Here is a 23,291-nt window from a genome sequence, read left to right as displayed (position 1 = left end):
CCAGATTATGTGTTGTAGTTTGTGTATTTACATGTGTTTATTTCAGGAAATGGCTTCCTGAAATCCCTCAAGCAGCTGATTGGTCGACTCCAGGGCTAATTGGAGAGCTGACCCCGCCCCCTCGTCAAGACGCAGCTGTCTCCAATTACCCATTCCTTCTGACACTATATAAAAGCCAGTGTTCTGTTCAGGGGGGATCTCTTCTTTTGGAGGTAGAGATTTTGCTGGAGGTAGAGATTTTGCTGGAGGTAGAGATTTTGCTGGAGGTAGAGATTTTGCTGGAGGTAGAGATTTTGCTGGAGGTAGAGATTTTGCTGGAGGTAGAGATTTTGCTGGAGGTAGAGATTTTGCTGGAGGTAGAGATTTTGCTGGAGGTAGGGATTTTGCTGGAGGTAGGGATTGTGCTGGAGGTAGGGATTGTGCTGGAGGTAGGGATTGTGCTGGAGGTAGGGATTGTGCTGGAGGTAGGGATTGTGCTGGAGGTAGGGATTGTGCTGGAGGTAGGGATTGCTGAGATTAGGGATTGCTGAGATTAGGGATTGCTGAGATTAGGGATTGCTGAGATTAGGGATTGCTGAGATTAGGGATTGCTGAGATTGATTGTGATAGAGGTTGATTTTGCTGGAAAGTGGTATGTTCTGTGAGTTTGTTGCTCAGATAGAGCTTATTTGACATCCTTTTGTTTCTTAGTTTGTTTGAAATTGTTTAATATTCTGTTTCATTTGTTCCCAGGGGGAAGGGGAAGGCACCTAGGGAGTGCTTAGGCAAGAGGCCCGCGGGCATACATATACCCGTAGCATATTCGCTGTCTAGACACACTAGGTAAGACCTGGGCGGACCACCCCTTGTATTTTGGTTAGGGCACCAGGTGGTGCTAAATTAGGTAAGTAGTGGGTAGGCAGGTAAAATAGGAGAGGGGGCTTTGAGATTTACTTTCTTTGCTTTGGTTCCGTCCAGCCCCTTTTCCCCATATTACCGTGTAAAGGAATAAAGTCCTTGTAAACGGTACCACATTCTGCCTGTTGTCATTCTTACTTGCACCTACAGTCCATACCTTTTTCGCTTCACAGAGAGTTTAGTTGTAGCAGGGTGTTGCGGTCCCTCTTCATAGAGGCGTGCGTAACACCTACCGATCCTCGACTTCGGCGATGTCATCTACAAAATAGCTTCCAACACTCTACTCAGCAAACTGGATGCAGTTTATCACAGTGCCATCCGTTTTGTTACTAAAGCACCTTATACCACCCACCACTGCGACCTGTATGCTCTAGTCGGCTGGCCCTCGCTACATATTTGTCGCCACACCCACTGGCTCCAGGTCATCTACAAGTCCACGCTAGGTAAAGCTCCGCCTTATCTCAGTTCACTGGTCACGATGGCAACACACACCCGTAGCACGCGCTCCAGCAGGTGTATCTCACTGATCATCCCTAAAGCCAACACCTCATTTGGCCACCTTTCGTTCCAGTTCTCTGCTGCCTGTGACTGGAACGAATTGCAAAAATTGCTGAAGTTGGAGACTTATCTCCCTCACCAACTTCAAACATCTGCTATCTGAGCAGCTAACCGATCGCTGCAGCTGTACATAGTCTATCGGTAAATAGCCCACCCAATATTACCTACCTCTTCCCCATACTGTTTATATTTATTTACTTTTCTGCTCTTTTGCACACCAATATCTCTACCTGTACATGACCATCTGATCATTTATCACTCTAGTGTTAATCTGCAAAATTGTAATCATTCGCCTACCTCCTCATGCCTTTTGCACACAATGTATATAGACTATTTTTTTCCTACTGTGTTATTGACTTGTTAATTGTTTACTCCATGTGTAACTCTGTGTTGTCTGTTCACACTGCTATGCTTTATCTTGGCCAGGTCGCAATTGCAAATTGAGAACTTGTTCTCAACTAGCCTACCTGGTTAAATAAAGGTGAAATAAAAAAAATAAAAAATGAGGTAGTCACATGGAATGCATTTCAATAGCAGGTGTGTCTTCAAACCTATTAAGGAGGCTGCGAATTTTCGCAGCTTTTTGTTAAAAATCGCACAACATTTCAGCGTCCTGCTACTCATGCCAGGAATATAGTATATGCATATGATAAGTGTGTGTGTGTATAGAAAACACTCTGAAGTCTCTAAAACTGGTTCAATCGTGTCTGTGGCTATAACAGAATGTGTTTAGGAGTCAAAATCCTTCGCAAAACTGTTCACCAAAAATACAAAAATAATATTCATCCGCCAGTCAATGTATTGTCTAAGGCTGAGGAAAATACATGGAGATCCCCTGTAAACGCCTACAGATTCCACACGATGTCGCCAATGCTGTCATTTTGGGGCTGCTTTATCCTTGGTTTGGTGACGTGTAAGCACTTCCTTTCATCGAGTACACCACAGGATGTTATGAAAGTGAAAACATGGAGTATGATTTTAAGACTTGCTGCTATCGAATACAGATCGCCCGTGATCAATTTGATAGATTATTAACGTTTATTAATACCTAAAGTTGGTTTAGATAAGTAGTTTGAAGTGATTTGTAAAAGTTTATAGGCAACTTTTGTAATTTTAAAAAGTGACGTTGCGTCTTGTAAAGGGGCATTTTTCTGGATCAGACCGGTCTTCAGCAAATCACATTTTGGGTATACAATGACGGATTTAATCGGGAAAAAGACCCAATTGTGATGTTTATGTGACATATAGGAGTGCCAAGAAAGAAGCTCGTCAAAGGTAATGAATGTTTTATATTTTATTTCTGCGTTTTGGGTAGCGCCGGCTACCACGAAATCTGTTGTTTTGTTGACGGTCTGGTATTCTGGGGGTGCATGCTATCAGATAATAGCTTCTCATGCTTTCACCGAAAAAAAAAAAAAACATTTTACAAATCTGACTTGCTGGCTAGATTCATAATGAGTGTAGCTTTAATTCAGTACCTTGTATGTGTGTTTTAATGAAAGTTTGAGTTTTATCGAAAACTATTAGGTGGCGCTCTAAAATTTCCGCTGATTTGATCCCGCCACAGGGACCTAGTCAAAAACAAGTTATTAAAAGTTCATTTGTGGAATGTCTTTCCTTAATGCGTTTGAGCCAATCAGTTGTGTTGTGAGAATGTGGGGAGGTTAAACAGAAGATGTTTAGTAAAAGAAGCCTGTTTAGTAAAAGACAAAGTACATATTATGACAAGAACAACTCAAATAAGCAAAGAGAAATGACAGTCCATCATTACTTTAAAACATGAAGGTCAGTCAATTTGGAAAATGTCAAGAACTTTGATAGTTTCTTCAAGTGCAGTCGCAAAAACCATCAAGCGCTATGATGAAACTGGCTCTCATGAGGACCGCCACAGAAAGGAAGACCCAGAGTTACCTCTGCTCTAGAGGATACGTTCATTATCAGCCACAGAAATTTCAGCCCAAATAAATGCTTCACAGAGTTCAAGTAACAGACACATCTCAACATCAACCATTCAGAGGAGACTGTATGACTCAGGCCTTCATGCAGGAATTACTGCAAATAAACCACTACTAAAGGACACTCATAATAAGAAGACACTTGTTTGGGCCAAGAAACATGAGCAATGGACGTTAGACCAGTGGAAATGTGTCCTTTGGTCTGGAGTCCGAATTGAAAGTTTTGGATCCAACCGCTGTGTCTTTGTGAAACGCGGTGTGGGTGAACTGATCTACACGTGTATTTCCCACCGTAAAGCATGGAGGAGAAGGTGTTATGGGGTAGGGGTGCTTTGCTGGTGACAGTGTCACTGAATTATTTAGAATTCAAGGAACACTTAACCAGCATGGCTACCACAGCATTCTGCAGCGATATGCCAAGCCTTCTGGTTTGGGCTCAGTGGGACTATCATTTGTTTTTCAACAGAATAATGACCCAACACACCTCCAGGCTGTGTAACGGCTATTTTACCAAAAAAGGAGAGTGATGAAGTGCTGCATCAGATGACCTGGCCTCCACAATCCCCTGATCTCAACCAAATTGAGATGGTTTGGGATGAGTCTGACCGCAGAGTGAAGAAAAAGGAGCCAACAAGTACTCAGATTATGTGGGAATTCCTTCAAGACTGCTGAAAAAGCATTCCAGCTGAATCTGGTTGAGAGAATGCCATGAGTGTGCAAAGCTGTCATTAAGGCAAAGGGTGGCTATTTGAAGAATTTCAAATATTAAATATATTTTGATTTGTGATTTCATATGCATTATTTCATAGTTTTGATGTCTTAACTAACTAGAAACTAGAAAATAGTAAAAATAAAGAAAAACCCTTGAATGAGTATGCGTTCTACAACTTTTAACCGGTACTTTACATGTATATTTAGTTCATTTAGCACACTCTCTTATCACACCATAGTGCCATCAGACTTCTGATATCAATGTAGGGTGAAAGGGGGCCACAAAATTGTGAACCATTATTAAGAAATGGGATTGAAAAGTATTTTGAAAATACTAATTACAGCTCTCCCCATCTATTCCAGAGTGTGTTACTGAAGCAGACCATAGAGAGATGAAAGCAGCAACATTAGCAATGCAGGTGTTATGTACACATCCACCAGTCAACAGCCCACCCACACCCTCCCTATGACCTTGAGTTCAATGTACGTCCCATGGAGCTGCAGTACCTACTCCGTCCCATGTGGGGACAGCCTAACACATCATATTCAATACCATACCTAAGCAGGATGGAGTAATAATGTCAACGTAACGATAGGACACTAACACTTCGTAAGTCGTCATGCTCTCTGAGTCTGGCTGCAGAGAGTAAAATGTCTGCTACCAAAGAAGGGGATATCACACAAGGAAATGACCATAAAAGGAGAAATGCAGAGAAAGCAGGGACACCATCTGGACTCTCCGTGATGATTAATAAAAGGTCAAAATCCCTTGATGTGTTTGACACTGGAATGAAACACAATGCCTGGGTCTTTGGTCAGGGAGGCAGACTCCACTACACCAAAGGGACATCTCTTTCCTTTGGTCTATTATATTTCACTACTTTCTGTCCTACGGTGAGGCAGTGTCTGGTATATTCATTTTCCCACACAAACTCTTAGTTTGAGAAGGTCTAACAGGAAAAAGGGACTTTTATGTCGACAATCAGGGTACTTGTGGTACTGCAACTCTCTTCTCTGTGCAAGGCTGTAGTTACACATTGTCAACAATAGGGGAGCTGATCACAATGTCTGTTTAGCTCTGGTATTTCAGAGGCACCTAACAGACCCATCTTCAGAAGCATGTAACAGCCTCATGGCCTAATTGTTTTTTAAGTCTTCAAAACGATTTTGTTCTGCCCTGATGACTTGTCATAACTTTTAATTTATATCTAGTAACATCCGGTTAATACTGAGTTAAAAGTGATTATATTACCTTAAAGTTATGGTCTGAGCTCTGCAAATAGCTCCAGTAAATTAACCCATTTTTCTTTACAGTTAACCATTTATATACATAGCGGTTCCTGTCTGCGATCCGAAAGATAGATATAAAGGAACATAACCTGGAGACCTTGGGCTACAAATTACTCTAGTGGGAAAGCACTCCCTGAACCTGCGGATCAATGCTGCGGAGAAAAGAGGAGCGAGACAGAGAGGGATTAGGGGAGGGAGGGAACGCAAGGGAGTATAGAGCAAGATAGTTTGGAGTTTCGATCTTGATGCTTTAAAAAGCTATTGACCTCAGATGGAGATCAATAGACACAATAGAGTGGGGAAGGTAAAGAGATCTGCCCAGACAGAGGGGATATGAAGGAGAGAAAAAGAGTGAGAAAGAGAGAGAGAGCAAGAGAGAGAGAGAGAGCAAGATAGAGAGAGAGTGTGAGAGAGAGAGAAAGCAAGAAATGGAGAAAGAGAGAGACAGCGAGCTAAAGGGGAGAGGAGGACGAGAGAGGGAAAGATGACAAACAGGCCAGCCAGACACACATCATCTGGAGAAAGAAAGGGACCAAGGTCTGCCTGGAACTGGAAAGAGAAGAGGATCATTTTTTCACACTCATCAAATCAAATCAAGTGTTATTTGTCACATATACATGGTTAGCAGATGTTAATGCGAGTGTAGCGAAATGCTTGTGCTTCTGGTTCCGATAGTGCAGTAATATCTAACATGTAATCTAACAATTCCCCAACAACTACCTAATGCACCCAAATCTAAAGGGGTGAGTGAGAATATGTACATATAAATATATGGATAAGCGAGCGGCATAGGCAAAGTGCAATAGATGGTATAAAATACAGTATATACATATGATATGAGCAATGTAAGATATGGAAACATTATTAAAGTGGCATTATTTAAAGTGGCATTGTTTAAAGTGACTAGTGATCCATTTGTTAAAGTGGCCAGTGATTGGGTCTCCATGTAGACAGCAGCCTCTCTGAGTTAGTGATTGCTGTTTAGCAGTCTGGTGGCATTGAGGTAGAAGCTGTTCTTCAGTCTCTCGGTCCCAGCTTTGATTCACCTGTACTGACCTCGCGGTCTGGATGGCAGCAGTGTGAACAGTCAGTGTCTCAGCTGGTTGTTGTCTTTGATGATCTCTTTTGCCTTCCTGTGACATTGGGTCCTATAGGTGTCATGGAAGGCAGGTAGTTTGCCCCCGGTGATACATTGTGCAGACCGCGAAACCCTCTGGAGTGCCTTGTGGTTGAGGGACAAGCAGTTGCCGTACCAGGCAGTGATACAACCCGACAGGATGCTCTCATTTGTGGATCTGTAAAAGTTTGTCAGCGTTTCGGGTGACAAGACACATTTCTTCAGCTTCCTGATGTTGAAGAGGTGTTGTTGCCCCAACTTGTCTGTGTGGGTGGACAATTTCAGTTTGTCGTTGATGTGTATGCCTAGGACCTTAAACTTTCCATTTTCTCCACTACTGTCCCTTCGTTGTGGATAGGAGGCCGCTCCCTCTGCTGTTTCCTGAAGTCCAAGATCATCTCCTTTGTTTTATTTACGTTGAGTGAGAGGATGTTTTCCTGACACCACACTCCGAGTCTCGTCGTTGTTGGTAATCAAGCCCATTACTGTTGTGTCATCTACAAACTTGATGATTGAGTTGGAGGTGTGCATGGCCACGCAGTCATGGGTGAACAGGGAGTACAGGAGGGGGCTGAGCATGCACCCTTGAGGGGCCCCAGTGTTGAGTGTCAGTGAGGTGGATATGCTGTTTCCTTCCTTCACCACCAGGTGGCGGCCCGTGAGAAAAGTCAGGACCTAACTGCACAAGGTGGGGTTGAGGCCCAGGGCCTCCAGCTTGATGATGAGCTTGGAGGGTACTATGGTGTTGAAAGCTGAGCTGTAGTCAATGGACAGTATAGAATAACCCTGTTGACTGCTGTGTTTCTGTGTCCACTGTGTTTCTGTGCTTCATTCACAACTGTTTTTCTACATGTTCTTGTGATTTTTGGATGCACCACGGTTGATTCTCAATTCATTGGAGAAGCAGGTACGAGGAAAGGGACCTTGGACCTCCGCCTCTAATATGGTTGAAAATAATATAAGGAGAAACATTGTCAACTCCACTCCTCTTGATATATTTTCAATAATAATTAATAAAATTCATCGTCAGGAAACAGCATTTTTGTTATTCCATATTCACTGTTACCCTATTATTATATAATTTACTGTAGCAAAGGCAGCAGGGAGACATTCAGATTGCACGGCTGAGCAGGTACTGTAAGAAACTAAAGAGAGGTCGACAGAGGGCCAGGAGGAGGGAGGGAGTGAACGAGGGAGGGAGGGAGAGGAGGAAACATTGATTGACAGGGGCCCGGGTCGATAGTGTGATGTGGGGATCAGGGGAGGGAGGAGCCAGAGGGGGCTGTAACAACCAGTCCGTAATGAGGTATCAAACCATATTAGTACTGGGGTTAGCGTGGAGCACAGAGCAACTGGACTAAATTACTTCTGGTGTCTATTAATGTTAACGGACTAATTAGGGGCTAACAGTAAGGTAGAGGTAAGCAAGTGGCGTTAGAGACACTTCTCGTTTAAGACACGTGTTTTGGCAGCTAGCGCTATTAAACAGAATGGCTGTTTTGCATATACGTAGTGCAATATGCTACGGAAGTAGCATTAACTTGAGTAACAGGTAAGGGAGAGGATTGAATCAGGGAATCCTCTGGAACGATGCAAGGAGATTTAGAAAGAGAGGGGGGGGGGGAGAAAGCTGTGAGGTGGTGCTTGTTCTCCGCAGTCTGACCTTGAGGACACCTGTGGAGATTTCACTCCTCAGTCTTGAGCCTAAACCTTCAGGGTGACTTTAACCAGAGTTTGTTTATTATCTCTCTCTCTCTCTCTCTCTCTCTCTCTCTCTGCATGGGAAACATATGTTGAATTCGCCAAAGCAAGTGAAATTGATAAAAAACAAAAGTGAAATAAACAAAAATTGAAAAAAAGGGGAAATAACTAAACATAAAAATGGGTTGTATTTACAATGGTGTTTGTTCTGTATTTGTATTTATTATGGCTCCCCATTAGCTGTGGCCAAGTGTCATGACGTTGGACTGGGGATAGGCCTGGGGATAGGTATGACAGTCATAAATACCTCTTCCCCCCTTTTTCCTCTCTCTACTCTACTGAGGTTACATTTGAAAAACCCTTGGTTAACTTAAAGATTCTGCGAACATCAGTAGGTGGGGGGAAATGAATTATATTCTGGTAATCCAAACAATTGAACATATGCGGTGGTACTTAATGAATATGATGTCAGTTTGGTTGTCATCTGAGACATTCTCATCAATGATAAGATGACAAACTCTACAGTGGAAAGTCTACACATCAGAGTTATCGGATTCACATGGAATTGTTGTTCAATTTAAATGTTTGAATATGAAATTATTTGTGATGGGATGAAATGTGATTTTAGCTTCTAAAATGTGAGATTTGGGTTTTCATAAGATATGGCTCTGCTCAATCAGTGGCCCGACCCTGTGAAGGGACATGGGCTATAAAACTTTTCAAACACACCATCCTCTCCCTTCCTATATAAGCCCTTGACGACAATATAACCTCCTGTTCTGAGGATGTAGGACGACGGTCCTATGTCAGAATGGTTCAGATAATAACATCAGCATGAGCTTTAGTTGCGAATGGTATGAACTTTGAACTCTTATTCACTACAGAAGAGATACCTCCTAGCCGTTGAGTTAGCAACAGCAGATGCAACGAGGGTTAGGAAGGAACAGACAGAGTATTCCGTCTATCACCCAATGACGTTACTACAACGTATCCCATTGACAACCAGAGACATTCTTCAAAGGACTCCATCTACCACCAACCTACCGAAGCACAGCTCAGAGTAAATATTTATTGCATTTTCCTTTTCCAAATGGGCGGTAATTTAGAATGCATCAGAAACTGTATTTACGATAGCACAGCTTCTCCCTGTGTCCCTCAGTCTTCCTGCTCTTTCACTCAAACCCAGCCCTTTTCCTTTGTGTAACAAGCTGTCATATCTGTTCCGCCCGCTAGGGACGTTTTCCTTTATGACGTAATTTGTAATCAAGTTCTATTTTTTTTAAACATTACAATACTTTCACAAGAGATCTCACAACACATTGAGTGTGTGTCGCATCACAGTGCCCGCTGTTCCATAAGGTGTATTTGTATCTGTTTTTTAAATCTGATTCTACTGCTTGCATCAGTTGCCTGATGTGAAATAGATTTCCATGTAATCATGGTTCTTTGTAGTACGGTGCAACTCCCATAATCTGTTTGGGATTGTGAAGAGACCTCTGGTGGCATGTTTTGTGAGGTATGCTTGGGTGTCTGAGCTGTGTGCTAGTAGTTTAAACAGACAGCTCGGTGCATTCAGCTTGTCAAAACATATTACTAAAACAAGTAGTGATGGAAGTCAATCTCTCCCCCAATTTGAGCCATGAGAGATTGACATACATAGTATTAATGTTCGCGCCACATGTACCTTTAAGGACCAGCCGTGCTGCCTTGTTCTGAGCCAATTGTAATTCCCTATGTGTGGCACCTGACCACACGACTGAACAATAGTCCAGGTGCGACAACACTAGGGCCTGTAGGACCTGCCTTGTTGATAGTGTTGTTAAGAAGGCAGAGCAGCTCTATATTATGGATAGACTATCAATATGTTTTGACCATGACAGTTTTACAATCCACGTTTATTCTAATCAGTTTTGTCACCTCAACCTGCTCAATTTCCACATTATTCATTACAATGTTTAATTGAGGTTTAGGATTAGTGAATGATTTTTATCCCAAATACAATGTTTTTTTTTATTTTTTATATATTTAGGACTAACTTATTCCCTGACACCCATCTTGCTACCCATTCTCACACTAACTGCAGCTCTTTGTTCAGTGTTGAATTCATTTCAGTTGCTGTAGTAGCTGACGTGCATAGTGTTGAGTCATCCGCATACAAAGACATATTCAAAGCCAGTGGCATGTCGTTAGTAAAGATTGAAAATGGTAAGGATCCTAAACAGCTGCCATGGGGAATTTTTTATTATACCTGGATTATGTTGGAGATGTTTCCATTAAAGAAAACCCTGTATGTTCTGTTAGACAGGTAACTCTTTATCCATAATACAGCATAATAAAGCCATAACATATATGTTCTTTACTGGTAGTCATTTTCTTGTGGCAACAGGCCACAAATATTACTGCTGTGATGGCGCACTGTGGTATTTCACCTAATAGATATGGGAGTTTATCAAAATGGTGTACTCTCTGTTTAGGGCCAAATAGCATTCTAGTTTGCTCAGTTTTTTTTTGTTAACTCCCAAGAACTATACAACTATACAGTAAATGCTCTGGAACAGCAAAATAAGCACAACAGAATCCTGAAAATACCATCCAACCTGGAACTGAGTAAGTAGTGTTTCAGTCTGAAGCTACTTTTAAAGCCAAGAAGAACAATAAATTACAATAATCTATTTTACTTTATAAGGACTGAATGCTATGCAAATGTTACCAAGCTTGCTAGGACAGAACAGATACGGCTGCAACTTCAATTAGCACTAAAGTGTGAAGTGAGATGTGAGAACTCTTGAGCCCAACAATGGCAGGAGAGCTTCACAAGAGGCAGAGGCCTTTGAATCCCCCTCCCTCATTACAATACAGTACCCCCTGGATGTAGAAAATGAGAAGGTACTGAAGGGGTACAAAAATAAGCTCCTCATGGACAATTCAGAGACACCTTTTGCTGACTGTTACAAACAAGGAAAAGTTTTACAGAGCAATACTCAATCATGAGGCATCAAAGCCAAAGGAACTGAATAATACTAAAACATGATATAGAAGGAAGGAAAGTAGTGTAGAAACCTACCAAAAACAATTAGGCAACGAATAATTAAATCCTTTTTAGACAACTTCCTGGACAAAATGTTTCACTGTAATAGTGAAGGTGTAAACGTGGCAGTAGAACATCTAAACTGTATATTTGACCTCTCAGCTTCCCTCTCAAATTTGAAAATGCAAGCAGGTAACTTAAGAAATGAATAACAATGACAAATGGTTTGATGAAGAATGGAAAAACCTAAGAAAGAAAATGAGAAACCTATCCAACCAAAAACATAGAGACCCAGAAAACCTGAGCATACACCTTCACTATGGTGAATAACTAAAACATTACAGAAGTACAATACGGAAAAAGAAGGAAAAGCGCTTCAGAAATCATAGAATCTAACGAATCGATAGAATATAACCTCTTCTGGGAAAATGTGGATACACAAAACAAACAACAACACCAAAATGGAGGTGTATGGGTAAACCACTTCTCCAATCTGTTGGGCCTATAACAAAGAACAAGTAAAAATATACAAGTAGAACAAGTAAAAATATATCTAATATAGGAGATTCTGTAAAGATCCACCCTTTGCCTTGGTGACAGCTTTGCACACTATCACTACAGAATGATGTGGTAGCCATGCTGGTTAAGTGTGCCTTGAATTCTAAATAAATCACTGACAGTGTCACCAGCAAAGCACCCCCACACCATAACACCTCCTCCTCCCCCTCCATGCTTTACGGTGGGAAATACACATGTGGAGATCATCCGTTCACCCACACCTTGTTTCACAAAGACGCGGTGTTTGGATTCAAAATGTTTCAATTTGGACTCCAGACCAAAGCTCAAATTTCCACCGGTCTAATGTCCATAGCCGTAATGGTCGTCAGTGGAAGAAGGTGAGGACCAAAGCGCAGCGTGGTATGTGTTCATGATGTTAATATTTAATGAATCAAACTGAACACTGAAATACAAAACAACAACGTGAACGAACGAAACCGAAACAGTTCTGTCTGGTGCAGAATAGTAACACTCAACAGAAAATAATCACCCACAACTCAAGGGTGAAACCAGGCTACCTAAGTATGGTTCTCAATCAGGGACAACGATTGACAGCTGCCTCTGATTGAGAACCATACCAGGCCAAACACAGAAATCCAAATCATAGAAAAAATAACTTAGACTGCCCACCCAAACTCACGCCCTGACCATACTAAAACAAAGACAAAACAAAGTAACTAAGGTCAGAACGTGACAATTGCTCATGTTACTTGGCCCAAGCAAGTCTCTTCTTCTTATTGGTGTCCTTTAGTAGTGTTTTCTTTGCAGCAATTTGTCCATGAAGGCCTGATTCACACAGTCTCCTCTGAACAGTTGATGTTGAGATGTGTCTGTTACTTATTTATTTGGGCTGCAATTTCTAAGGCTGGTAACTCGTATGAACTTTTCTTCTAGAGCAGAGGTAACTCTCGGTCTTCCATTCCTGTGGTGGTACTTGTGAGAGCCAGTTTCATCATAGCGCTTAATGGTTTTTGCGACTGCACTTGAAGTAACTTTCAAAGTTCTTGAAATGTTCTGTATTACCTTAAAGTAATGATGGACTGTCATTTCTCTTTGCTTACTTGAGCTGTTCTTCCCATAATATGGACTTGGTCTTTAACAAAATATGGGGATATACAGAAGTTAGCCCTATCTTCTCACAACACAACTGATTGCCTCAAACGCATTAAGAAGGAAAGATATTCTTCAAATTAGAGAAGAAGGGACACCTGTTAACTTAAATGCATTCCAGGTGACTACCTCATGAAGCTGGTTGAGAGAATGCCAAGAGTGTGCAAATCTGTCATCAAGACAAAGGGTGTCTATTTGAAGAACCTCAAATATAAAATATATTTTGATTTGTTTAACACTTCTTATGTGATATTTCATAGTTTTGATGTATTCACTATTAATCTACAATGTAGAAAATAGTCAAACTAAAGAAAAGAAAAACCCTTGAATATGTGTTCTAAAACTTTTGACCGGTAGTGCACATAATCGAATACATATCTTATAATCAACTATTAAAAACTACCTTCTTACAACCCTGTTCTTCTCATACTTTCCTGTCCTCTTCATACGCCCCTGTTCTTCTCATACTATCCTGTCCTCTTCCTACACCCCTGTTATTCTCATACTTTCCTGTCCTCTTCATACACCCCTGTTCTTCTCATACTTTCCTGTCCTCTTCATACACCCCTGTTCTTCTCATACTTTCCTGTCCTCTTCATACACCCCTGTTCTTCTCATACTTTCCTGTCCTCTTCATACACCCCTGTTCTTCTCATACTTTCCTGTCCTCTTCATACACCCCTGTTCTTCTCATACTTTCCTGTCCTCTTCATACACCCCTGTTCTTCTCATACTTTCCTGTCCTCTTCATACACCCTTGTTATTCTCATACTTTCATGTCCTCTTCATACTTCCCTGTCTTCGTCATACTTCCTGTCCACCATATTTCTATATTGCCGTGTCCCCTGGGTTGGATAGGACTTTGCAAGCTTTTCCACAGACGATGAGGGATATGTCAAGCTTATGAAACGCTATAGCAATAGTACAACACTATAAATCACATCAAATCAAATGTTATTTGTCACATACGCAGAATACAACAGGTGTAGACCTTACAGTGAAATGCTTAGCTACAAGCCCTAAACCAACAATACAGTTCAAGAAATAGAGTTAAGACAATATTTACTAAATAAACAAATGTTTTTTAAAATGCTAATAAAAAAGTAACAATAAAATAACAATAACGAGGCTATTTACAAGGGGTAATGGTAACAAGCTAATGTGCAGGGGTCCAGGTTAGTGTAGGTAATTTGTACACGTAGGTTGAGGTAAAGTGACTATGTATAGATAATAAACTCTGTGGGCGGCAGGGTAAAAACAAGTGGTTAGAGCAATGGACTAGTAACCAGAAGGCTGCAAGTTCATATCCCCGAGCTGACAAGGTACAAATCTGTCGTTCTGCCCCTGAACAAGACTGGTAACTGGAAGGTTGCAAGTTCATATCTAGAGAGCTCCCGAGTGACTGGGTACAAATCTTTCGTTCTGCCCCTGAACAAGGCAGTTAACCCCTGTTCCTAGGCCGTTATTGAAAATAAGAATTTGTTCTTAACTGACTTGCCTAGTTAAATAAAGGTAAAATAAATTAAAAAAAGGCAGTGAGTTGCAGCAGTGCAAAAACAAAGGGGGGAGATCAATGTACATAGTCAGGGTGGCCATTTGATTCATTGTTCAGAAGTCTAATGTCTTAGGGGTAGAAGCTGTTGAGGAGCCTTTTGGTCCTGGACTTGGTGCTTCGGTACAGCTTGCTGTGCAATAGCAGAGAGAACAGTCTATGACTTGGGTGACTGGAGTATTTGACAATATTTTTTGGGCCTTCCTCTGACACTGCTTAGTATATACAGTAAGTCCTGGATGGCAGGAAGCTTGGTCGCAGTGATGTACTGGGACGTACGCACTACCCTCTGTAGCGCCTTATGTTCAGATGCCGAGCAGTTGCCATACCAGGCGGTGATGCAACCGGTCAGGATGCTCTCGATGGTGGAGCTGTCGATCTTATTGAGGATCTGGGTACCCATGACAAATCTCTTCAGTCTCCTGAGGGGGAAAATATGTTGTCGTGCATTCTTCAAGACTGTCTTGGTGTGTTTGGACCATGTTAGTTAATTAGTGATGTGAACACCAAGGAACTTGAAACTCTCGACCCAGTCTACTAGAGCCCCATCAATATTAATGGTGGACTGTTCAGCCCGCCTTTCACTGTAATCCACGATTAGCTCCTTTGTCTTGCTCATACTGAGGGAGAGGTTGTTGTCCAGGCACCACACTGCCAGGTTTCTGACCTCCTCCCTATAGACTGGCTCGTCATTGTCGGTGATCAGGCCTACCACTGTTGTGTCATCAGCAAACTTAATGATGGTGTTGGAGTCGTGTTTGGCCACACAGCCATGGGTGAACAGGGAGTGCAGGAGGTGACTATTATTGGTCCTTATGCCCTGACTGATACTGTTGTGTTGCCTGTCTGTTTATTGATCCTGATGCCCTGACTGATACTGTTGTGTTGTCTGTCTGTTTATTGAACCTGAAGCCCTGACTGATATTGTTGTGTTGTCTGTCTGTTTATTGGTCCTGATGCCCTGACTGATACTGTTGTGTTGCCTGTCTGTTTATTGATCCTGATGCCCTGACTGATACTGTTGTGTTGTCTGTCTGTTTATTGAACCTGATGCCCTGACTGATATTGTTGTGTTGTCTGTCTGTTTATTGGTCCTGATGCCCTGACTGATACTGTTGTGTTGCCTGTCTGTTTATTGGTCCTGATGCCCTGACTGATACTGTTGTGTTGTCTGTTTGTTTATTGATCCTGATGCCCTGACTGATACTGTTGTATGTCTGTCTGTTTATTGATCCTGATGCCCTGACTGATACTGTTGTGTTGTCTCTGTCTGAGTTCGTATCTTCCTGAGGGAAGGTAGAGAACAGCAAGCAGCAGCTCCATCAACAATAGAAACACTGAACACACACACTCAGTCCAGTTTCGGGTGTGACAGAGATGTTTGTGTCAGCTCATTGTCTCTCATCGCCCCGACATTCCATTTACACCTCTGTACGAGCACACACACACACACACACACACACACACACACACACACACACACACACACACACACACACACACACACACACACACACACACACACAGACACACAGACACAGACACGCACCTTATCCAGAGATCAGACCAATGCTTTCCACATGATAAAGGTCTCCTATTTAACTCTCCCCCTCTATCTTTCTTTCCCTCTCTCTCCCCATCTCCCTTTGCTCCCCCCCCCTTCTCTCTCTCTCTGAATTCAAACAACTTTATTAGCATGGGAAAAATTGTTTATCGGCAATGTTCGAACAACGTGCAAATAGTATGAAAAGTATGAAAGGAAAACCACGGAGTCAATGTGCGGAGTTGTGACGACCCTCTCACTCTGTCTGCCAAAACCACCAAGTCAATGTGGGGGGTTGTGGCAACACTCCCACTCTGTCTGCCGAAACCACCGAGCTACCCCATTTATTTCTCTTTGCTCTTGTTTCCTTAATAGGATGTCGGTGGGCACTGGGGAGGGTCATCAGTGAAATAGGACACACCTCGGCTCGGGTTTGTCCCGGGGATAAATACACCTTTCTCTGCGTTGTCTCCCTCTTTGTTATAGGCTACGAGCCGGTTTGTAACAGGGTACATGTTAGCAGAGGTAATTGAGGTAATACTGTATGTACGGTGCATTCAGAAAGTATTCAGACCCATTGACTTTTTACATATTTTTATTATGTTACAGCCAAACAATTGATTAAATTGTTTTTTGTCCTCATCAGTCAACACACAATACCACATAAGGACAACACAAAAATAGGTTTTTAGAGTTTGTTTATGGATTAAAAATAGACGATTTATAATAAACTATTACGTTTACATAAGTTCTCAGACCCTTTACTCAGTACTTCGTTGAAACAACAACTTTGGAACGTCAGTTCTTCTTCTATTCTTCTCTGCAGATCCCCTCATGCTCTGTCAGGTTGGATGGGGAGCGTCGCTGCACAGTTATTTCCAGGTCTCTCCAGAGATCTTCGATCTGGTTCAGGTCTGGGCTCTGGCTGGGGAACTCAAGGACATTCAGAGACTTGTCCCGAAGCCACTCCTGTGTTGTCTTGGCTGTGTGCTTAGGGTCGTTGCCATGTTGGAATGCTGCCACCGTCACCCCAGTCTGAGGTCCTGAGCATTCTGGAGCAGGTTTTCGTTAAGGATCTCTCTGTACTTTGTTCCGTTCATCTTTCCCTCGATCCTGACTAGTCTCTCAGTCCCTGCCACTTAAAAACATTCCCACAGCATGATGCTGCCACCACCATGCATCACCATAGGGATGGTCGCTTAACCAAAAAGGCATGATTGCGGAGTGCTGTAGAGATGGTTGTCCTTCCAGAAGGTTCTCCCATCTCCACAGAGGAACTCTAGAGCTCTGTAAGACTGACCATCGGGTTCTTGGTCACATCCCCCAATTTGTTTTGGTACCCTTCCACAGATCTGTACCTCAACACAATCTTGTCTCAGAGCACTACGGACAATTCCTTCGACCTCATGGCTTGGTTTTTGCTCTGACATGCACTGTCAACTGTGGGACCTTAAATAAACAGGTGTGTGCCTTTACAAATCATGTCCAATCAATTGAATTTACCACAAGTCCACTCGAATCAATTTGTAGAAACATCTCAAGGATTATCAATGGAAACAGGATCCAGCTGAGCTCAATTTCAAGTCTCATAGCAAAGGGTCTGAACACTTATGTAAATAAGGAATTTCTGTTTTTTATTTCAAATACATTTGCAAAAATTTCTAAAAACCTGTTTTCGCTTTGTCATCATGGGTTATTGTGTGTAGATTGATGACACAAAATATAATTTAACTGATTTTAGAATAAGGCTTTGGAAAAAGTCAAGGGGTCTGAATACTTTCTGAATGCACTGTAGATGTAAGCAGGGGTAAAGTGATAAGTCATTTAAAATAAAGCAGCGAGTAGCAGCATAGTAAAAAAGGTTCTCAATGCAAGTAGCCCTGTTAGCCATTCCATGAACTGTTTATCAGTCTAATTGCTTGGGATAGAAGCTGTTAAGCAGCATTTAGGATCTAGACCAGGACCGCTTGCCGTACCTTTAGGACCTAGACCAGGACCGCTTGCCGTGTATGATTAGGGTGGCTGGAGTTTTTCACAATTTCTAGGTCCTTCCCCTGACACCGCCTGGTACAGAGGTCCTGGAAGGCAGGAAGCTTGGCCCCAGTGATGTACTGGGCTGTACGCATTACACTCTGTAGCGCATTGCAGTCAGATGCCGAGCAGTTGCCATAACAATCGGTGATCCAACCAGTCAGTCATGCTCTCAATGGTGCAGCTGTATAACTTTTTGAGGATATGAGGATCCATGCTAAATGTTTTCAGTCTTCTGAGGGGGAATAGGTTTTGTCGAGCCCCCTTCACAACTATCTTGGTGTGTTAGGACCATGATAGTTTGTTATTAATTTGGACGCCAATGAACTTGAAGCTCTTGACCCGCTCCACTACAGAACCGTCGAAGTGAGTGGGGTCATGCTTATCCTGCCCCTTATCCTGTAGTCCATGATCAGGTTGAATTTACAATGGTGTTTGTGCTCCACTGGTTGCCCTTTTCATGTGGCAACAGGTGAGAAATCTTGCTGCTGTGATGGCACACTGTGGTGTGTTAGATAGATAGATAAATAGAAGTCTCTCTCTCATGGAGGTCAAAGGTTGTGAGTGGCATTGCAGCAGATCTGAGGCTGAAGAGAGGAGGAGCAGGGGAGGGCAAAAGAGAAGAGGAGCCTGTCTGGGCCGAAGAGAGGAGGAGCCTGACAGAGACGAAGAGAGGAGGAGCCTGATAGGGCGGAAGAGAGGAGAAGCAGAGGAGGGCTGAAGAGAGGAGAACCAGGGGATGGCTGAAGAGAAGAGGAAGAGGGGAGGCACGAAGAGAGGAGCAGCAGGGGAGGGCCGAAGAGAGGAGGAGCAGGGGAGGGCCGAAGAGAGGAGGAGCAGAAAAGGGCTGAAGAGAGGAGGAGCCTGACAGGCCCGAAGAGAGGAGGAGCCTGACAGGGTCGAAGAGAGGAGGAGCCTGACAGGCCCGAAGAGAGGAGGAGCCTGACAGGGCCGAAGAGAGGAGGAGCCTGACAGGGCCGAAAAGAGAGGAGCCTGACAGGGCCAAAGAGAGGAGGATGCAGACAGGGCCAAAGAGAGGAGGAGCCTGACAGGCCCGAAGAGAGGAGGAGCCTGACAGTGCCGAAGAGAGGAGGAGCCTGACAGTGCCGAAGAGAGGAGGAGCAGGAGAGGGCTGAAGAGAAGAGGAGCAGGGGAGGGCTGAAGAGAGAGGAGCAGGGAGGGCTGAAGAGAGGAGGAGGAGCAGGGGGGCTGAAGAGAAGAGGAGCAGGGGAGGGCTGAAGAGAAGAGGAGCAGGGGAAGGCTGAAGAGAAGAGGAGCAGGGGAGGCTGAAGAGAAGAGGAGCAGGGGAGGGCTGAAGAGAGGAGGAGCCTGACAGTGCCAAAGAGAGGAGGAGCAGGGGAGGGCTGAAGAGAAGAGGAGCAGGGGAGGGCTGAAGAGAGGAGGAGCAGGGGAGGGCTGAAGAGAAGAGGAGCAGGGGAGGGCTGAAGAGAAGAGGAGAAGGGGGGAGGGCTGAAGAGAAGAGGAGCAGGGGAGGCTGAAGAGAAGAGGAGCAGGGGAGGCTGAAGAGAAGAGGAGCAGGGGAGGGCTGAAGAGAAGAGGAGCAGGGGGGAGGGCTGAAGAGAAGAGGAGCAGGGGAGGGCTGAAGTGCCAAAGGAGGAGCAAGGGAGGGCTGAAGAGAAGAGGTGCCAGGGAGGGCTGAAGAGAAGAGGAGCAGGGGAGGTCTGAAGAGAAGAGGAGCAGGGGAGGGCTGAAGAGAAGAGGAGCAGGGGAGGGCTGAAGAGAAGAGGAGAAGGGGAGGCTGAAAAGAAGAGGAGCAGGGGAGGGCTGAAGAGAAGAGGAGCAGGGGAGGGCTGAAGAGAAGAGGAGCAGGGGAGGCTGAAGAGAAGAGGCACAGGGGAGGGCTGAAGAGAGGAGGAGCCTGACAGTGCCAAAGAGAGGAGGAGGAGGGGAGGGCTGAAGAGAAGAGGACAGGGGAGGGCTGAAGAGAAGAGGAGCAGGGGAGGGCTGAAGAGAAGAGGAGCAGGGGAGGGCTGAAGAGAAGAGGTGCAGGGGCAGGGCTGAAGAGAAGAGGTGCCAGGGAGGGCTGAAGAGAAGAGGAGCAGGGGAGGGCTGAAGATGAAGAGGAGCAGGGGAGGGCTGAAGAGAAGAGGAGCAGGGGAGGGCTGAAGAGAAGAGGAGCAGGGGAGGGCTGAAGAGAGGAGGAGCAGGGGAGGGCTGAAGAGAAGAGGTGCCAGGGAGGGCTGAAGAGAAGAGGAGCAGGGAGGGCTGAAGAGAAGAGGAGCAGGGGAGGGCTGAAGAGAAGAGGAGCAGGGGAGGCTGAAGAAAGAGGCACAGGGGAGGGCTGAAGAAGGAGGAGCCTGACAGTGCCAAAGAGAGGAGGAGGAGAGGAGGGCTGAAGAGAAGAGGAGCAGGGGAGGGCTGAAGAGAAGAGGAGCAGGGGAGGGCTGAAGAGAAGAGGAGCAGGGGAGGGCTGAAGAGAGGAGGAGCAGGGGAGGGCTGAAGAGAAGAGGTGCCAGGGAGGGCTGAAGAGAAGAGGAGCAGGGGAGGGCTGAAGAGAAGAGGAGCAGGGGAGGGCTAAAGAGAAGAGGAGCAGGGGAGGGCTGAAGAGAGGAGACAGAGTATTTTATGTATCTTCTCTCTTCACCTGTACTTCTTACTGGCTACACCTCACCTCAGGGGAACACCCCCCTATCCACATCGATGGAACAGTAGTGGAGAGGGTAGCAAGTTTTAAGTTCCTCGGCATACACATCACAGACAAACTGAATTGGTCCACTCACACAGACATCATCGTGAAGAAGGCGCAGCAGCGCCTCTTCAATCTCAGGAGGCTGAAGAAATTCGGCTTGTCACCAAAAGCACTCACAAACTTCTACAGATGCACAATCGAGAGCATCCTGGCGGGCTGTATCACCGCCTGGTAGGCAACTCACCGCCCTCAACCGTAAGGCTCTCCAGAGGGTAGTGAGGTCTGCACAACGCATCACCGGGGGGCAAACTACCTGCCCTCCAGGACACCTACACCACCTGATGTTACAGGAAGGCCATAAAGATCATCAAGGACATCAACCACCCGAGCCACTGCCTGTTCACCCCGCTATCATCCAGAAGGCGAGGTCAGTACAGGTGCATCAAAGCTGGGACCGAGAGACTGAAAAACAGCTTCTATCTCAAGGCCATCAGACTGTTAAACAGCCACCACTAACATTGAGTGGCTGCTGCCAACAGACTGACACTGACACTGACTCAACTCCAGACACTTTAATAATGGGAATTGATGGGAAATGATGTAAATATATCACTAGCCACTTTAAACAATGCTACCTTATATAATGTTACTTACCCTACATTATTCATCTCATATGCATAAGTATATACTGTACTCTATATCATCGACTGCATCCTTATGTAATACATGTATCACTAGCCACTTTAACTATGCCACTTTGTTTACATTCTCATCTCATATGTATATACTGTACTCAATACCATCTACTGTATCTTGCCTATGCTGCTCTGTACCATCACTCATTCATCTATCCTTATGTACATATTCTTTATCCCCTTACACTGTGTATAAGACAGTAGTTTTGGAATTGTTAGTTAGATTACTTGTTGGTTATTACTGCATTGTCGGAACTAGAAGCACAAGCATTTCGCTACACTCGCATTAACATCTGCTAACCATGTGTATGTGACAAATAAAATTTGATTTGATTTGATTTGATTTGACCTGTACTTCAGTAAGAAGTGTGTGAGCTTGGTGCCATTTTGGATCTATAGAGGTAATTACAGTATATAGTGGCAGCACTCACCTGTACTCCTGTGAGAAGCGTGTGAGCTCAGTGCCATTGTGGATCTATAGAGGTAATTACAGTATATAGTGGTAGCACTCACCTGTACTCCTGTGAGAAGCGTGTGAGCTCAGTGCCATTGTGGATCTATAGAGGTAATTACAGTATATAGTGGCAGCACTCACCTGTACTCCTGTGAGAAACGTGTGAGCTCAGTGCCATTGTGGATCCATTTGAACTCCAGGGGCCAGCTCCCCTCTGCCATACACGTCAACACGAGCCTGTTACGCTCCAGGTGCAACTGGCTCCGCACCGGCTCCGTCTTAAAGTAGGGCGGCACGTCATCTGGAGGTGGGGATGGGAGAAAGAGAGAAAGAGAGAGACAGAGTCACACATGGAAGAAACTCACAGGTTCACAGGTGATCAATTAACAGCATCAGAAGAACAGAAAGTGAAGCAAACCTTGGTGATCATACAGTGACTGTATGGGGAGAAACGTTCAGTGTAGTTGTGTGACAGCAGGGACATGCTTGTGTGTCACCCAAGAGAATCTGGACATGTTCCACTGCTCTCGCTCTCTAATCTGACTAGTAACAGTGGGCCACAGTCTGCTGACTAGTAACAGAGGGCCACAGTCTGCTGACTAGTAACAGTGGGCCACAGTCTGCTGACTAGTAACAGTGGGCCACAGTCTGCTGACTAGTAACAGTGGGCCACAGTCTGCTGACTAGTAACAGAGGGCCACAGTCTGCTGACTAGTAACAGTGGGCCACAGTCTGCTGACTAGTAACAGAGGGCCACAGTCTGCTGACTAGTAACAGAGGGCCACAGTCTGCTGACTAGTAACAGAAGGCCACAGTCTGCTGACTAGTAACAGAGGGCCACAGTCTGCTGACTAGTAACAGTGGGCCAAAGTCTGCTGACTAGTAACAGAGGGCCACAGTCTGCTGACTAGTAACAGTCTGCTGACTAGTAGTGGGCCACAGTCTGCTGACTAGTAACAGAGGGCCACAGTCTGCTGACTAGTAACAGTGGGCCACAGTCTGCTGACTAGTAACAGAGGGCCACAGTCTGCTGACTAGTAACAGTAGGCCACAGTCTGCTGACTAGTAACAGTGGGCCACAGTCTGCTGACTAGTAACAGAGGGTCACAGTCTGCTGACTAGTAACAGTGGGCCACAGTCTGCTGACTAGTAACAGTAGGCCACAGTCTGCTGACTAGTAACAGTAGGCCACAGTCTGCTGACTAGTAACAGTGGGCCACAGTCTGCTGACTAGTAACAGTGGGCCACAGTCTGCTGACTAGTAACAATGGGCCACAGTCTGCTGACTAGTAACAGAGGGCCTCCTTAGAAGCTGTACTCAACTTTTATTCCCTCCACAAACCATGCTTCTGAGGATCGGGCCAAACCAAAATTATAATTTGCGGCTGGGGAATCCAATGGTAAAGTGAAGAAATTAGTAGCACTGTGTCAGGTAAATACA

At 44.4% G+C, this 23,291-nt stretch overlaps 1 protein-coding gene across 1 annotated transcript in view; it reads right to left on the bottom strand.

Moving 5' to 3' along the window:
- Positions 1-22,148, bottom strand: part of LOC112246397 (protein sidekick-2-like) — a 184,490-nt gene extending 162,342 nt beyond the window's left edge. Inside the window, exon 1 of the mRNA XM_042327072.1 lies at positions 21,992-22,148. Within this exon, the coding sequence (XP_042183006.1) occupies positions 21,992-22,071 (80 nt within the window). The 5' untranslated portion in view covers positions 22,072-22,148. The remainder of the gene's footprint in view (positions 1-21,991) is intronic.
- Positions 22,149-23,291: the final 1,143 nt, after the last annotated feature.

The sequence above is a fragment of the Oncorhynchus tshawytscha genome, linkage group LG01 (assembly GCF_018296145.1).
Source record: "Oncorhynchus tshawytscha isolate Ot180627B linkage group LG01, Otsh_v2.0, whole genome shotgun sequence".
NCBI lineage: Eukaryota > Metazoa > Chordata > Actinopteri > Salmoniformes > Salmonidae > Oncorhynchus > Oncorhynchus tshawytscha.
This window is presented reverse-complemented; position numbering and strand designations above follow the sequence as displayed.